At 39.8% G+C, this 18,949-nt stretch overlaps 1 protein-coding gene across 3 annotated transcripts in view; it reads right to left on the bottom strand.

The window, feature by feature from the left end:
• Positions 1-18,949, bottom strand: part of EPB41L4B (erythrocyte membrane protein band 4.1 like 4B) — a 709,272-nt gene that overhangs the window by 56,783 nt on the left and 633,540 nt on the right. For all 3 annotated transcript variants that reach the window (XM_029589854.1, XM_029589857.1, XM_029589855.1), the window contains exon 23: positions 263-334. In XM_029589854.1, coding sequence (XP_029445714.1) covers positions 263-334 — 72 coding nt within the window. The remainder of the gene's footprint in view (positions 1-262; positions 335-18,949) is intronic.

The raw sequence follows: 18,949 nt of genomic DNA on the forward strand, positions 1-18,949 counted from the left end.
ACTTCTGGACAAATACTATTGCTTAATTTCATCTTACCATTTTGTAAATGATATTGATCAACATTCCCAAATCTCTGTGTTTCAGAAAATGTCAGACTATGAAATTTTTCACCAGTTAGCAGCAAGCCAAATTGTCAACATTTTATCAGCTTTCTGAACGTGTTTTGATTTAATTCTTTTTGTAGATAAACACAAGCTGATACTTTTCCTTACAGATTGTCGTTACATGTTTTCTTTTAATTTAGTTACACTTGCTACTTACAGAAAGCTGTGGCACTGTTGAGAAAGGATCGAAAAAAGGATGATTAGATGTATCAGCAGGATATGTCTTTATCTTAAAAAAAAGATAAAGAAAAAAATATTACTTTTAGAGCATAACATAAAAGAACTAAGAAGGAAGCAGTTAAAAGCATGATAAACTGAAATGGTTCAATGGCAGTCAAAGAACAAATCTCAAAACGAAATCCTTTCTGAACAGGATCCATAATAAGTTCATGTTAATTACTTAAACTGTACCTTTTCTATACTTATCAATGTTTCAATAGTGCATGTAACAAGGAATATTCCTGTTTCAACTGAAAATGTTCTGAAGTCATTACTTTTGAAATTCTTTAAAAAATGCTCCCCTACAATGTTTTTGCATCTCATCAAAACAGTCATGTCAGTATCCAAATTTGTATCATGCTTATCATGTCCAATTAGTCTTTATTGACTATGATGTCACTGTCCTAAACAACAAAAAAGCATATGCATTATCATTTGTGTTTGCTTTTTGTTCAATTGGGAGTTTTTCTTTCCCCAACATGGCTGCTCTCATGGACCTCGGGAAACTGTAGAACTTAAAGAATTTAAAAAATAACTTACCAGAAAATGTTATCATTGGAAAAAGTACATTACAGCACTGTGTGTGCTTCTGAAATGCAGCAAATTATACTGTGTACAATTTTTATTTCTCTAAGAAGAAACGAAAGATGGACTGGGTAATGCAATGAAGCCTCTAAACAAAAGTAACAGTGGATCAAAATAAATCTACACATCTTCAAAACTGGTGATCAATGATTAATGTCCAAATTATCTGGATTGTTTTGTTGCTTACAGTTTGAATGGGGTGATTTGAAACAACTTCAGCACAAGGAAACACCTGGCAAATCAATGCCAGCTATTAGCTCATTTGATAACATGCTCTATTACAGGTTCCTTTGTTTTTTATTTGTTTTGACTAGGGAAAAGAGACAGTGGCTGTTTCTGTGTGTGGAGGCATGTGTTTCTCTTGGTGCACATTTCTAGTGGTTTTATATTAAACCTATTACCCTCATAATGCTAATTGATTTATTATGGAGATCTAACAGTCTATATAGAAATCCTGAAAAACCAGCAAAGGAACAAAGTAAAAAATAAATTACAATTAATCAATTTTCAATGAGCTGTGCACCATCTGTAAAATTAAACTATTAGTCATACAAATAAGCAAACAAAGTATAGTGGAACCCAAAGGGCAGGTCCAACTCATCAATCAGCATTAATGGAGCATATGGGGAAAGAATGACCTATTTTGTGGGTAAGTTTGCAACTATTTTAATACAAGTACATTCTAAGAAACCACAATTCTTTTGGTTCAGTTTAGTTACATTGTGACAGAGGCAAATCTGGATTTGTTATATATGAAAGAGGAGCTTTTGTTTGGTTAATGCTATAAAATAGCAATCTCATTTCTATTCAAGGTTAAATATCAGGCAAGACATTTTAATGCACTGCAAAAGAAAACAATCATTCTAAAGGTGCACTGAATCAGTCTCAATACTTTTTAGTCTACCTTACAAAAAGAAAGAAGGCATGGTCTGTGTGTGTAGCCTCAATTTTCATGATTGGTGTCCTATCCAAATTAAAGTTTCAGAACATGTCAGGGGGATTCATGAGGAATCTGACGGAGGCATATTTTTGGGATCCACTTATATATCCTTGTGCGCACACATCCCAAAAAGGTAGGATCTATCAGTTCTGTGTGGAACTTCTTGTTATTAAAATAAATGAATGGAAGTTAACGGAGAAATGTACCATGCATCTGCTGCTGATTTATAATGATTTTTCTATGATCTTTGGCTAGAAAAATAAAACAACTTAAATTTGTTTGCTAATATCAGCAAAATGTATATTTTTCTTACTTTAGGCTAAAATCTGTTCATGTTCTTTTGAAGTAGTTCCCAGACCCCCCACTTAAAAATGTAGATGGCCCAGAGTCAAAGAAAGCGTATGGCATAGAGGATATTGCATAAAGGTGAGGAAAGCATTTTAAATGAACTCCTAATTTGGGGGTATATTTATTAAGCCATGATATGTGTTTATCGCGCGACATACACTTATTGTGCGGCAATATTGTGCGATATAGTCCCCCAAACAATGTACAAATTTAAATGAGCTGCTTTGCATACAAAATCTTTGAAAATGCATGCAAAACAACTCATAAATAGTTAATTTTCATTCAAATAAAATAAGCTGGCTACAACTCATTTTGGAATATGGCAGCAGCTGGCCCGGGGCCTGCTTCGGGACCCAATAGACTACTAGATATGGCCGAGGGAGGGTGAGCTAAGGTATCTGGGGAGGGGTTGAGATGGCTCCAAGTGGGGAAGGGGATGGCTGACTTTTATGAACAGGGGTATTTGGATTGGGGGGGGGGGGGGTTAACTTTGGTTGAAAGAAGAAAGGTTTGAGAAAGGGCGAGGCATCACTGCACAATTTAGAAATTTAATTTTTTCCTTTTTTGTACTACTGGGCTACCTCTAGAGGCAGCAGGGGTGAGTGGGGTAGGTGGAGATCTATGACACATGGGGTTATTTCAGGCCAGCAGGGCCCTTTAAAACAATGGTGGCCCTGGGTGAAGGGGCTCGCCATCATACAATTTTAGTTCAATTTCCCTGCATCATTCTTCCCACGGTATTTTCTGGAGAAATAAAATACAATGGGGGAGTCGCCATGATATGTTACCATGGTGGGGAAAACTTCCATGGGAACGCTCCCCGTGTATCTATCTATCTATCTATATATATATATATATATGCACACATATAGTATCTACCTCAGTTATCTTCTTTTCTATGCCTATTTATTATTCCTTATATGGACATTGTATTTGTATTTCAAAACTACAAGACCTTTGGTAAAATGGGGATGTAACGTGAGGAGGAACTAAAAGACTGGGAAAAGATGGGAGTAGTGGATCAACAGTGGGACAAATAAAAAGGCGCTATTAGTAAGGAAACAAATCTCTATATAAGCAAAAAGCAAAAGGAAGAGGAAAAGTAAACCTATTTATTCTCAAAGGAGGTGGCTAAAAACATAAAGAAGTAGATATTCCAGATTTAGACACATTTCTAAGTTAGCTGCATAGACATATCTGGCTAACAGATAGGATATTCAACAGCATGGCTATGCTCCTGAATATCCCCATAGTAAGCGCCACTTAGACAGGTAAGTCTTATCCATCTAAGTTTAGACCTACTTTTGAGCAAGTCTAACTTACCTGGATAAGTTATCTACCTAATGCTGAATATAGTCTCAGCTGCATAAGTTATCTGGCCAAGCAGCGACACCCTGATCTGCCCACAACTTATTCAGCTATTCATATTAGTGACCTATCTGGCTATCTAGTAGCCACTGAACAAAATCAAATATTCGCAGCTGCTACACAGCTGGATAAGTCCTACATATCCAGCTATCTAGTGCTAAACGCACTTTGAATATTGTCCTAATAAAGGATAAAAATAAGTATTCAAGAAATATAAGGTTTCTCAAAAAGGACACAGCAGGGAAGAATATTTGGTGAAGTTGATGGAGATGAGGAAATAAATCAGGAAAGCAAAATGTCAAGTGGAAGAAAGGATTGACAACGAAGATAAGCGAGAAAACAACATTTTTTTAGATTATCAGTGAGGAAGAAGGTCAGAGGTGGTATTGTAAAATTGAAAGGTGACAGGAGCAATGTGTGGAGGGAGATGAAGAAATAGCAGAAATATTAAATAAGTACTTCAGTTTGGTATTTACTAAAGAAAATCCTGGAGAAGGACAGTTGCTGCTTGAGAAAAGCTTAAATATGAATGGGTTAGACACAACCCCATTTACAGAAGTGAATGTATGGGAAGAACTAGGAAATCAAAGTGGACAACAACATGGCGCCAGATGAGGTACATCCCAGGATACACTAAGGGAGCTCAGAGATGTGCTGGTGGGTCTGCTGAAAGATTTGCTCAATAAATCCCTGGACATGAGGGTAATGCCACAAGATTGGAGATAAGCAATTGTGGTCCCACTTCACAAAGGCGGTAGCAGGGAGGAAGCTGGAAACTACAATCAGTTAGCTTTACCTCAGTGGTGAGAAAATGGAGACTCTGCTGAAAGACAGGATAGTGAACTTTTTAAAACCTGGAGGATTGCTTGACCCGAGGCAGCGATTTCACAAGAGGAAGGTCCTGTCAAATAAATTTGATTTTTTTGATTGGGTGACTAAAGAATTAGATCAAGGAAGAGGACTCAATGTGGTTTACTTGGATTTTAGCAAAGCTTTTGATATGGATCCACCTAGAAGGCTTACAAATAAAATGAGAAGCCTAGGAGTAGTTGCCAATGTGCCGGAATGGATTATAAATTGGCATGGTAAATGGAATCTACTCTGAAGAGAGAACAGTGCTAAGCAGAGTCCCTCAAGGATCAGTCTGGGGACTGATTTTGTTTAATGATTTCATAAGTGACATTTCAGAGGGGTTAGATAGAAAAGCTTGTCTTTTTTTATGGATGATACTAAGATCTGCAAGAGCGTGAACAGATCTGAAGTAGTAGAGAGAATGAAAAATGATTTAAGAAAGCTTGCAGAAGGGTTGAAGGTTTGACAGTTTGCACTTCTTGGCATTGAAACCTGACTTATGCAATTGGAGTGCAGTAATCCAACTGAACCATATGTGATAGGGGTGAAATACTCATGTGCATGGACCGTGAAAGGGACCTTGGGGTGATAATGTCTGGAGATCTCAAGGCATCAAAGCAATGTGAAAAAGCAATTGCTAAAGGCAGCGGGATGCTGGGCTGCAGAGAGAGAGAGAGAGAGGAATAGCCAGCAGGAAAAAAAGAGGTGATACCATTGTACCGATCTTTGATGAGGTCTCACCTGGAATACTGTGCTCAGTTCTGGAGACCATTTTTCCGAAAGGATAGAGAGGATGGAGGCAGTCCAGAGAAGGGAAACAAAAATGGTTTGGGGTTTGTATTGGAAGACCTATGAGGAGACTGAAGGATCTGAATATATATTCCCTGGAAGAGAGGAAGTGCAGGGGAGATACAAGGTTGACAGGAAAACTGTCAGGTCACTGCACTTTAAGTAATTACGGGGCTTGGAGCAGGGCCATTGGAAAGAAAACTGTAAAACTAGGGGTTGCAATATGAAACTACAAGGGGGACGACTAAGCACGAGCATCTGAAAATATTTCTTCACAGATAGGGTGCAGGATGCCTGGAATGCCCTCCCAGAAGAGGTGGCAAAAATGAGAATGATAATGGAATTCAAAAGGGCATGGGATAAACACTGTGGATCTCTAGAGGCTAGAGGATGGAAATGAAGAAATAGGGTAACCTATATCAGGAGAGGATTGTAAGAAACTATCAGCCTGGGGGATTTCGTCAAAACTAGCCCATGGGATACTGTCTGGCTCCCTCATGCACTTTCTGTGCAAGCACATGCTTCAACAGCACCTAGAAAGCATGTCAAGCCTAACCTTGAGGGGTACATCATTTGACCTACAGTCTGGCAGAACTGAGCCAAAATATTGCCAACATAAATTTCATATTTTTCTTAAATAACTCAGTAAATCATAACCTAGACCAGGGACAAGCAAACTAAGCTGAAGACCTCTTCCATCCATTCAATTGTTTGGCCCCTTCCCCAAATTTAGTAAATGTTTTCATAAATTATCTTGGATTCCTGACATGGTATTAAATTATCTTGTCAGCCAATTAGCTCTTGAACCAACTGCCAAGCAACGAGGCAACCACACTGCCAGCCAGAGTCAGATACACACACACACATTCTACTAATGTGCTGCTCAGAGCTCAACCCAGCCACCTCAGACATAAGCTTCACTAACAATGTACAAACACTTCTTCCTGACCCATTCTGTGACTGCCTCCACCCCGCCCCCCCCATCAATCGAGTGCATTCCCATTGACTGTGTGCAACACAGTCTCTATTCCTTTTATGGTTCCCTAGGTTCTGCTCTGCCTCTCTGCTACAGGGGAGTGAGGGCCAGAAGTGATCCATGTTACTGGCTTCCTCTGAAGCTTAAAAAAAAAAAAAAAAAAAAAAAAAAAGAGAAAAATTAAGCCCTGGCTGAAACTGTACATCTCATTGCTGCAGCTGAGATTGGAGAGAGCTACTGACCCAAAGCAGTACAGCTCCAGATGGGAGTCCTGCTTTCCCAAATGGAGCCAGTGCAGCAAAGGCCAGTGCAAGAGTATAGGTGGCTCTAGGTGAACCTTATAGTCTTGCACCCACCACTTTGATCCCATCCTAATTACATAGTCTGGATAAACAGATAAGCATGGGTGTAGCTTGCTTATTGCGGTGGTTAATACCCATAACTAATCAAGCTAGATATTTCACTTAGAGGCAGTTCCAACACTGCTCTCTACATTATTGGCGGGGGTGGAAGGGAAATAGAACCAAAAAGTTACCTAAAGCCAAGACTAACAGATAAGTATGAGGAAAAAAAAAAGTGTGAAAACTTGCTGGGCAGACTGGATGGGACGTTTGGTCTTCTTCTGCCATCATTTCTATTTGTTTCTATCTGTTATGAATTTGTAACAGATTTTACATGTAAAAGGAGAGAGTACAGTCTGAGGTAAAAATATCACTTACAACTTGCATATTATATTTGTGTGTGCTTCTGTAATGCCAACCAGAAATTCCTGCAAAGACACTTGGAACCTAAATAGCAGAGGTGGCTAATTCTGGTCCTAAAGTACCACAAACAGGTCTGCTTTTCAGAATTTCCAGATTAAATATTCTTGAGGTATATTTTACTCCTGGTGGAATTCTGCACACAACTTAAAATTCTGCAAAATAACACAACATGCATGACAGTCTAAGTAATTAATTTAAAAGGTAAGACACAAAAAAGTTATTAAAGACGCAGAGTTCTAAATATTTTGAGCAGAATTTCCTTAGAAGTTCACTGTAAGTGTCTCTTCCACTTTCTCTCCCTACTCCCTTAGCCAGTCTCCTTTCACTTTGCCCTCTCAGGACCCAACTCCTCCAGCTACTCTCTCTCCCCTCCCCCTCTAGGCTCAATCCCTTCCACTCTACCTCCACTCCCAGAGTTTGACCCCTCTTTCAATACTGCCCCTCAAACACAGGCTCCCTCTCTCTAGTACACATACATACCCCATCATGTAGGCTCCCCCTCTCTCGCACACACACCCCCTCATATAGGTTCCTCTTCTCTCTCACACACATGCCCACACAGGCTCCCTTTCCTTATGCATACACCCTCACAAGGCTACTTATGTCTCTCTCTCACACACACACCCCTGCACACTGGCTTCCCTCTCTCACTCACCCCTTACATATAGGTTCCCCTCTCTCCCACACACATATCCCTTCACACAGGCTCTTACACATACATACACCCTCACACAGGCTCCCTCTCTCACATACAAGCACCCTCACGTACACACAACAGCTCCCAATCTCTCACATACATACACACTCTTTCACAATCTCCTCACATAGGCTCCCTCTCTCTGGCATCCTCAGCCATGCATCCTCTCTCACCCCCCAGGCTTGCAGTCTTACACACACACACACACACACACACACATTCACTGAGGTCTGCTACTTTTAGCCGTGAGCAGAGACCATCCCACTCGCGCCACACCAGGGCCTGTTCCTTCTTCACCGCGAGCAGAGGCCATCCTGGTTCTGACACACCGGGACCGGCTTCTTTGCCATGAGTGGGATGGCCTTTGCTCATGGCACGCCTTGGCCTGCTTCAATTTCGCCGTACACAGAGGCCATCCCGCTCACGGCACGCTGGGACCTGCTTCTTTTTCACCGTGAACAGAGGCCAGCCCACTCACAGCATGCTGGGTTTGCCAAATTGTGCGCAAGAGGAGAATTTTTTGGGAATTCTGCACTCCGCAGTAGCACAGAGTTCCCACAGGACTAATATCTGTATACAAAGAGGCAGTGCATTCACATCTATCTCATGTATAATCATTGTGGATAACCTGAAAATCAGACTTGTTTGTGGCTCTTATGGAGCAGAGTTGGTCACTCTTACTGTATGGTAGAAAGCCAAGAATAAACTGAACTACAATTACAATATAGTAAACTTCCCATTCCAAAACAGCACAAACTGCAATCAATCAATAATAACCCTAATTATGGAAAAAGCAACACTGCAAATATTACACCAGGCTCTAGAACACCAATATATTTCCTACTGGGAAAAGAGAATAAGCCAGATTGCGACAGATCTCTACAAAGACACTACACACTAATAGAATAATGCACTTCGGTCACACATGCATAACACAAACAGACCCTTGCTAAAAACAAAATAAAGAGACCATAATGGGTGGAGCAGAAGTTGCTGCCCTTGACAGAGGGCCTGGGGTGGTCTGCACGGAGTGACAGTTGCTATCACATGCAGCTTGCATCTTTTATATGTCCGCCAGATCTTCTCTGACATGGGGCGACTGGAATTGCACACAATACTCAATATGTGTGGTCATACCTTAGAGCTATATAAAGGCATTACTTTGCACTTGTCCACATTAAATTGCATCTGCTATTTCGATTCCTAGTCTCAAAGTCCTTTTGCATTTCCTCACAATCCATTGCAGTTTTAACACAAAGCAATTTTGCATCATCTGCAAATTTGGTCTCCTAATTCGTTGTTCTTTTCCCCACACCCCTTGCAGTAGAAGAGAACCAGAAGCGTGCGCCATCAAACTCCAACCTCTAAATCCAGTGGTAGCATTAAGAGAAGATCATCTTGCTGCTGGCTGAAGAGGATTGGTAAGTATAGCTCTCGGAAATCTTAGGACTTAAAAGTTTGGAGACAGGTGAAATAATCGGGTATAGCTTTTTTTTTTTTGTTTGTTTTAAAGAGTTTGTATATGCCTGAGATAATAAGCAAGACAGAGGGAGTTAAATTTAGTGTCTGTCTCTCACTTCCACCCATCCCTAGCTCATCCTTTGATTTATAGGCAAGAGACATTTTTTCATTAAAAATCAACCAGGCTCTCATCTAAATCATACTATTGCACCAGCCCTTATTGAGAGTTTAATCATCCCCTTGTAGGTCACTACCAAATTAATTAGTAGACACACCTATAATGCTTGGAATACATTTTGTCTGGGCCTCAAGGATAGTAATTTTAAACAATTTCCACGCCTTCAGAAAGTTTTTAACTTTGTGGATTTTTCCTTTCATTTTTTTTTCTAATAAATTTCCTCATTTTATCATAGTTTTCCTTTTTGTAGTTAAATGCTACTGCAGTAGTTTTCATTAGTATTCACCCTCCAGTGATTATGTCAAGTTCATTTTTATTATAATCACTTTTGCCAAGCAGATCCACCACCTTTCTTTCTTGACCAGGTCCTGTGTTCCACTGAGAACTAGATCTAGTATAGTTTCCCCTTTCATCGGTTCCATGACCAACTGCTGCAAGAAGCAGTCATTGATGGCATCTAGGAATTTTATCTCCCTTACATGTACTAAAGTTACATTTACCTAATACTCGGATAATTCAAATATCCCATTATTATTGTGTTGCCCATTTTACTAGCCAGTTTCATCTCTGTTAGTTTTTTACAGTCTGTTTCCTCATCCTAGCCAGGAGGTTCTTGCCTCTTTGGCAATTAGATTGAGAAGCACACTTCACATTGTAGACAAACCCTGTCAATGGTGTTATATTGTAATAATGCGTTGGGGAGAGGGAGAGGAAGTTGAATAATTAGGAGATTTAAAATTCTAGTTTTACTAAAACATTTCCATATGATCTTGCCTAATGACACTCTGAACTCCAGAGGGAAAAAAATGGATGAGAGGGTACATGAAGAATACTAATAATAGAGACAGCCTTCAGTTTCCTGCAGCAGAAGTAGATTCTGTGGCAAGAGTTAAAAAAAAATTCTGCTGCAAAGATTTAGAAGTTCATCTAACAGACCCACGAGAATGGCTTACAAAGGAAGCCTCTACATTTCTCCCCCCAAACTTACCCAGCACATAGCCACTAAAGAACGGGCCCTGACCATTGCTGGACCAACCCTTTGGAATTCTATGCCCCCCTACCTATGCCAAGAACACTGAACCCAAACCTTTAAAAAAAAAAAACAAAAAAAAAAAACTTAAAACTTGGCTCTTCTCTCAGGCCTTCACTTAACCTGGCAGACCCTACTTCCCGGCTACATCTCAACTACCTCCTCCCCTGCAGATTGTATACACTGTATATATTGTAAATAATGGTTATTTTTATTGTAAACAAGTGTTAACATTCGATTCTGTTACCATACCTCGCATGCACCTGACTTTGCTATTCCAGCCCTTTCTCCCCTCAGTTCTAGCTCCCTTTCGTTACATGTAATTTCTTATTTCCTAAAGTTATTGGTTACCCCAGTTCATTGTAAACCGATATGATATTCACTTAAATGTCGGTATAGAAAAGTTCTAAATAAATAAGTTATGCATCACATTTGTATAAATTATTTTTACAATACAAAATAAATATACATTAAAGTAGCTTTCTAATTTTCCATTGTATCTGAATAATTTATTTTTTTTCTGGAGTTTCATGGATTGGGATTTCAGATATTGATGTGGGGGAAGAGAAAGATCAGGGAGGGACATCCACAATGAATATGCATGAGAGATATCTGCATATAATAGAGGCAGTGCATGCAAATATCTCTCATGCATATTCATTATGGATATCTTGAAAGCATGGCCTGTTTGTAGCAGTCGAAGATGGGAGTTTGCCATCACTAGTATAAACAGACATACCCTACCCCTAGCGCCTCTTTCTCACACATTCATCATCCCAATCCTTCTTTCACCCACATCCCAACCCCTTTTTCTCACAACTTACCCATGTCACAGATTCTCAAACCCTTTTTCTTACAACCAACCCACACCTTACTACTGCATGTTCAAAGCAGGAGCCAGACACCAGGTGGCAGTGAAGGAGGATATGGCCTGCAGTGCTGCTGCTTGCCTCTACTTCCTGCTCCTTGGTCAGTGCAGGAGGGAGAAAAATGATACAGTAGAGGACAGGGAGTCAAATGCACCATCGACCTGCCTCCAACTCCCTGACCTAGCTTGGCCTTCATTCTCCCAAGGTGACTGGCAAATTTAGTGGATAAGGTCAGATTTTCCAGCCATACAGTTACAGGAGATCAGGGAGCCTGAAAGAACACAAAAATCATTAAAAGTTTTTTTCTAGATGTGAAGAAGCCAATATTCAGTAGGCCATTTAGTGAACTATCTGGCAAAGGTTAACCGGATAACTTGTCCTGGCCGTTCAGTGAGATAAATGGCCCACTGAATATCCCTGAATAAATTATCTGGCTAACTGTAAGAACATAAGAAATTGCCATGCTGGGTCAGACCAAGGGTCCATCAAGCCCAGCATCCGGTTTCCAACAGAGGCTAAAACCAGGCCACAAGAACCTGGCAATTACCCAAACACTAAGAAGATCCCATGCTACTGATGCAATTAATAGCAGTGGCAAATAACTTTAAACATAATCAAATATACTTTCAAATATGGGCCCCTCCTCCCTTCCCCAACTGCTGGCTTCAATTTTAAAAAAAATATTTCCTCCAGGACCTCAAGGTATCTATTACAATAAAATGATGTGACACAAATTATACTACTCTATAGCAATCCATTTTTTTTGGCTTCCAGTAAAACTATGACTCAATAAAACTGTAACAAACAAAAATGTTTTGTGTGTCTATGCATAGCAAAGATTAGTTTTATGACTGTGCAGGTACAGCTAAAGTCTGCATATAACTTGTACACATAGACTTTAGCCAGCATTTTCAAAATAGACTTATGAAGTGCTCAGGTAACTGTCCCCAGTATGCACACAAATTAACACATGTAAAGTCATACCTCCTCTTTGGAGGGTGTAATTTATGCAGTTTACATTTTGCGTTCACTTTTTTTTTTTGCATTTTTTTTTTTTTTTTTTACTTTAAACTGTTTAAGAAAAGGCAAATATAAACAACTTGCAACATACATGGTTCTGAAGCATGTTGAGCAATGTATAAACAGTTAATGAAACAGTCACACATTTTGTGTATTATTTTCCTTCTCCCATCTACATCCAAAAGCCCACATCCAACGTCAAACAAAAGTGACAGGCAACCGCACCCATCAAGGGAGTCAACTATAAAACCTCCCCCCCCAATCCCCTTCTGCATAGACGCATGTCAGAACTGTTAAAGCACCAGAAAGATTCCTTTTCCAATACCACAAGGGGGACTCATGTAACATAACAGCAAAGTAAGAGGGCATATACAATCTACAGGCAATTAATCACCTCACTCCTTGCCCTTGGAGACAAAGGGTTCCAGACTTCAGTGAATTGTGACTTGCTCCTAAAAGAACAGGCTATATGCTGATTTTTCATTTGCATTAAACCATGCATGTATTCCTCCAGTACCAAAAGGAGGGTGCTGATTGTTCACGCCACACAAAGAGAATGGATTTTTCCCCAATCAAGCAGACTTTTCTAATCAGAAGGCACTTTCCCTTTCCCTGAATCTGAAAAGTTACTGATGCATCAAAAAGAACGCCCTCAGGGGCAAAACACACCTTTTGTCCCAATGAAGATAAATATTTACAAATCTTCTCCCAATAAGATTCTATCACTGGACAAAACCACAAACGGTGTCCTAGCGTATCCCAGGCTTGGTGATACTTCAAACATAGTTCTGATTCTAAAACAGCCACTTTGTGTAACTAGGTATGCCCTCTGTAACAACATATACTGTATCTCTCTCAGGTTTGTTCCTCTGTCAGTCCAGGGATGCACTTAAAGGAAAGAGAAAAGCTTAAACTGATCAAATAAGTGTAGGGAATACAGTTTTCCATTTGGCTACCAACAAATCTCCTGACAACAAATGTCCCAAGCTTAGCAAGTGACTTATGAAGATGCCAAATTCCAACCCTACGGCAAATCTAGATTTGAAAAAATTCCTCGACCTGATCTAAAAGGTATCCTGTAAATTAAGGCCCTTCAATGAGGAGATATAGTGATGCAACTGGAGATATGCAGAAACTTAGACTGAAGGTTAAATTGGTTTTGTAATTTAGGGTAAGCTAGCATTTTACCATGCAAATCCACTACTTGCGATATAAAGTGTATACCCTATGCAGCCCATTTGTATAAAGGCACTTGACTATCTGCCCAAAAAAAATCTAAGTTGTCCCTAGTGGGCAAATAAACCAATTCCCACAGGTCATGCCCCAACCTGACTCAAAGATAGGACCATGCCTTCCTCAAAGAGGTGATTAAAAGATTCTTGCGTATGTCCTGTGGCAATTGAGCCAGTTTTGCATGCAGCATATAGTGAAATTACAAAAGATGCCACCAACGCTCCAGATTTAAAGGAATAAAATGAGTGGTATTAAATAACCAGACTTTGACATGCAGTAATAAGCAAACCATATTGTATTCCTTTAAATCTGGGATACCCAAACTCTTTTATCGTCAATCACCCAGCATTCTAACTACTGAAATCCTTACCCTTTTGCCTCGCCACACAAAATGAGATAGCATGGTGTAAACCAGTTTTATGTCCAGTTTTTGTAACACTAATGGCACCATTTGCAAGATATATAACCACTGTGGCCAAAGAAGCATTTTGAACAAGTTCACTCTACCAGTCACTGAAAGAGGTATGTTCTTCCATGCTAATCACTTAGATTTCAAGGCTCTCAGCAATAGCAAAACATTCAGGTCAGACAGCTCGTTAAGGTCTATTGGTATCTGAACTCCAAGATAATGGAAAGTATCACTGGCCCACTTAAGGGTCTGAGCCAGCATGGCAATTTATGTTCTAATGTATTGTCCTGGGCAGGAAATGCCATTGCCTGCAATTTGTTCAAAAGTTTCAATCCAGAAAAGGAACCAAAAGTAGAGACCTCTCCCATCAAGGCAGCCAGCAACCTAATTGAATTACTAAGCTACACTATCAAATCATCCACAAAGGTGCTATCTTAAACATAGTTTTGCCCATCTGGATGCCCAATAAACTCACATTTTGCTTGATAGATCGCAAGAGAGGCTCTAGAGATAAAATGAAGAGGCGAGAGAGGGCATCCTTGACATGTGCCACACTGCAAGGAGAACTCTCTAGTGGGAGAAACAATCAAAATGTGAGCCACAGGGTTAGAATATAACAAACTAATCACGTTCAACTACCTACCACAAAATCTGAAATGATCTAAGACATAAAAAAAAAGTTAGTCCCATGCCACATGGTCAAAGGCCTTTTTGACATCAAAACTAACCAGCAACGAGGGGACTGCATGTGCTGTACTCCATGCTAGAGATGCCAATACCTTCTGCACATTTAAAACCGAATGTCGCCCATGCACAAATCCCACCTGATGTTTTGCTGACAAATCCGGAATTACTATTGCCAGATACTCAGCAAAAATCTTAACCAACAATTTCACATCAAAATTCAACAGTGAAGTGTGTCTATATGATTCCGGCAACAGAGGATCTTTATACTTCTTAGGTAAAAGGGTAATTAGGGCTTTGTTAGTAGTGTAGGGAAAATGCTGCATCTCAATAAGATGGGCATACATAAGAAGCAAAGGTGGGGACACCTTCACTACTAGAATCCTATAAAATTCCGCTCCATACCCATCAAGCCCTGGAGCCTTGGAATAAAGAGCGCTCATGATGCCATACTGGATTTTCTCTAATCAGATTGGGGCATTTAACCTATTTAATGCACATCAGTGAGCTGAGGAAGCTGAAGCATTTAAAAAAAAACTAGTCTCTTATACTGATGTCACCCTGGGGATGTCGCTACAACTGTTGAAAATACACCAAGAACATTTTTTGCAAGGCATTCTGAGAATTGACTATATTGTATCCTTTATCATGATCTGCAGCAATATATTTATCCCCAAGCTTGCGCTTAACCAAAGCAGCCAACAATTTTCCAGCTTTATTTCCATGTTGGAACAGCTGATACTTATAACAGAACATAGATTTTATCGCCAGTTGATGTATCAACAAATTCAGAGCAATCAAGGATGATAAATATGTAAGTCTCGAATTCTCTATTCACTGCCTGGTTAATTCTATCCTATCTTTATATACCTGCTTTTCAAGATTCAACAACTTAGAATCTAAGGCTCTATGTCTATGTGCTAAATAAGCAATGATCTCACCCTGCCCTGTTTCCCAAAAAAGGGCAGGTTCTCCTACATGAGTCTTGTTTGATGTAGAAAAGCCCGAAAATTGTAGCCATTTTTGATGTAGAAAAGCCCGAAAATTTTGGTCTTTAGTTAAATAAGCTGGGAAATGCCATGGACAGTGGTGCCGCTAAACATCTGACCAGCAAAGGTCCACCCAAATTAAGGCATGATCAGGGATTTCCAAGGGCCCAATTACAGCGTCAGACACTGTAGAAAAAGAGTGGTGGATAATAAAAGAATCAATAAGTGAGTAAGATACATGCGCCTGTGATACATGTGTGTAATCATGTTCTATGGGATGTAAAGTATACCATGCATCTAGCAAGTCCAATTCTTTACAGAGCAATGGAATCCCATTATGAAAAGCCTTACGCGCGTAGGCCCGGCAATGCGCGTAAAGTCCTGGGATGCATCTAAGTCCCGGAGCTTCGAAAAAGGGGGCGGGAGGGGGCGGGGCCAGAGGCCTCCGGCACAGCGGCCATTTGCTGCTGTGTTGGAGGATTGTCTGCCGGCAGGCACAAGAGGTAAAATAAAGGTTGGGGGTGGGGGGGGGGTTAGGATAGGGCTAGGGGGCAGGAGGGTTAGGAGGAGGGGGAAGGGAGGTTAAGTTAAGGGGTTAGGAAGTTCCCTCCCAGGCTGCTCTGAAATCGGAGCGGCCTGGGAGGGAACGGATGAAGGCTGTGGGCGTCGGTGCATACAGGGTGCACAATTGTACACCCCCTTGCGCACGCCAACCCCCGATTTTATAACATGTGCGCACATGTTATAAAATCGGGCGTCCATGTGTGCGCGCCGGGTAGCCTGCGCACAATTTCTTAAAATCTACCCCTAAGTGCAATACAGAGGCATTATAACATTCTATGTTTTATTCACCATTCCCTTCCTAATTTCCTAACATTCTTTGTTTTTTTGATTGCCGCAGCATGCTGAGCTGAAGATTTCAATGTATTGTCCACTATGATGTCTAGATCTTTTTCCTGGGTGGTAACTCCTAATATGGAATCTAACTGTCTAACTATAGCATGGGTTATTTTTCCCTATATGCATCACCTTGCACTTGTCCATATTAAATTTCATCATCCATTTGAACGCCCAATCTTCCAGTCTCACAAAGTCCTCCTGCAATTTATCACAATCCGCATGTGTCACCTGCAAATCTGATCACCTCTTGTCTTATCCCTTTAAAGATCATTTATAAATACATTGAAAAGCAACTGGCCAAGTACAGATCCCTGAGGCACTCCACTGTTTACCTTTTTCCACTAAGAAAACATTCCATTTAATCCTACTTTCTGTTTCCTGTCTTTTCACCAGTTTGCAATCCATGGGACACTGCCTCTTATCCTATGACTTTTTAGTTTTCTTAGAAGCCTCACATTAGGGACTATGTCAAATACCTTCTGGAAATCCAAATACACTATCTACTGGTTCACCTTTATCCACGTGTTTGTTAACCCCTTCAAAAAAATGTAGCAGATTTGTGGGTAAATCCATCCTGGCTGTGTTCCATTAAACCATGTCTTTCTATATGTTTTGTAATTTTGTTCTTTAGAATAGTTTCTATGATGTTTTCCCAGCAGTGAAGTCAGGCTCACTGGTCTATAGTTTCCTGGATCACCCCTGGAGCCCTTTTTAAATATCAGGGTTACACTGGCCACCCTCCAGTCTTCAGGTACAATGGATGATTTTAATGATAGGTTACAAATTTCTACTAAAAAAATCTGAAATTTCATTTCTGAGTTCTTTCAGAACTCTGGGATGTGTACCATCCAGTCCAGGTGATTTGCTACTTTTTGTTAATCTGGCCGCCTACATTTTCCAGGTTTACCATAATTTGATTCAGTTCATCTGAATCATCACCTTTGAAAACAGTCTCTGGAACTGTTATCTTCCCAACATTCTCATTAGTAAATATGGAAGCAAAGAATTCATGGTTGTATGTTTGCCTTCCATAGCTATAGTTTTTAATGCGTTGTACTTTATAAGGGCATTGTGTGTCCTTTAATCTCATTGTGAAATTTATTTTTAAACAGAAAATAAGAGGAATTTTGTGCGTATTATTATTATTTTTTTTATATTTTTTTGGGATCTGGCAGTTTCTTCCTGCACCTATGGTCTTACAGCATATTAAGCCTTCATTTAGAATTACCAGATTCTTCCTTTATTTAACAGAGGCTGAGTGGTGATTAAAGAATGGACTTTCTTAGGTTCTTGATCTTAGTGTGTGTTGAATCATGCTCAATGTGCTTCTAGTTGTTCTTGATATCAGCAGAGTGATTGGTACATCCAAAATGGGATAATTAACTTTTAGCATATTCTGAAGATAATGTATTATGTACCGGAGAGAGGGAGCCAGAAGAAAGCTATAAATAAAGGAGGTTTATTTGGCTTTTCTAAGATATACTGGCTCTCACAGGATATGTACATTTTTTTTCAAACGTAGGTGCAGGGGACTCCTTGTTTCTACTGTGGAGTAACTTGCCCTGCTAAGGGAAATAATATTCCCTGGTATAATGAATGCTCCAGTTTGCTGAGTGCAGTTGGTAGATTCTACTAGTAAAAGGCGGTACAAAAACCTCACAGGATAAAAGTTTCAGTCTGCAGTTGTCCCTGTTAGAGGAAGGAAGCAGTATGGAGGGTCTCTTGCAGAAAACAAAGAGAAAGGAATGAAGCTTGGGATTTCACAGATGAAGTTGTGAGAATGGAGTGAATGGACCTAGTCTTAAGCAAAGAGAGTTCCTAATACTAGGTAAGTTAAATTCTTTCAAAGCCACAAAGAAAGTGACTTTCAGGGAGAAATGAAGTAATAAGTAAGAAGCAGGGAGCTGCTGTAACAAGCATCAATATTTCCAACATACAGTAGAGGGTTGTGAAGTAATTTATGCCAGAATATAGATTTGTCTGCTAGTAATTCAGTAAGATTCATGTGGATAACTTGTACTAACTATGATGTGATGTTCATCTGTAATCTCGTCTCGGACAGTTTGTTGTAAATATTTCATTGCTCTAAATTTCTTCAGTGAACAGGCTTTTTTAAAATTTGGGATCCACAAAAATCCATTGTGGTGTGCAATATTTGGAAAGAAAGACAGTTAAGTACTGGGTGTGCTATATCCAACTCCACTGGATGTCATAACAAATTATTCTGTCTCCCCATACAAAGAACCCTGTATTATAAATATTTTGTGTGTGAATGTTTTAGCCAGGTGGTTACATAGGATATTAATACTTATCTGACACCAGGAACAAAATTTTGAATGAACTTTTTGTATGACCTGAGATAGGGTAAGCAGAACCACTATGAGTATTTGAAAACCTACAGTAGGAAAAATGTCAAGCTTTTTTCCCCAGAAAAGATAACATTACCACTTGGCTTCTTATTTATTTATTTATGGATTTTTTATATAACTTTCCTTTAATCCCATTGTGAAATTCCATTTTACGATAGAAATAT

Source organism: Rhinatrema bivittatum, chromosome 2, assembly GCF_901001135.1.
Source record: "Rhinatrema bivittatum chromosome 2, aRhiBiv1.1, whole genome shotgun sequence".
NCBI lineage: Eukaryota > Metazoa > Chordata > Amphibia > Gymnophiona > Rhinatrematidae > Rhinatrema > Rhinatrema bivittatum.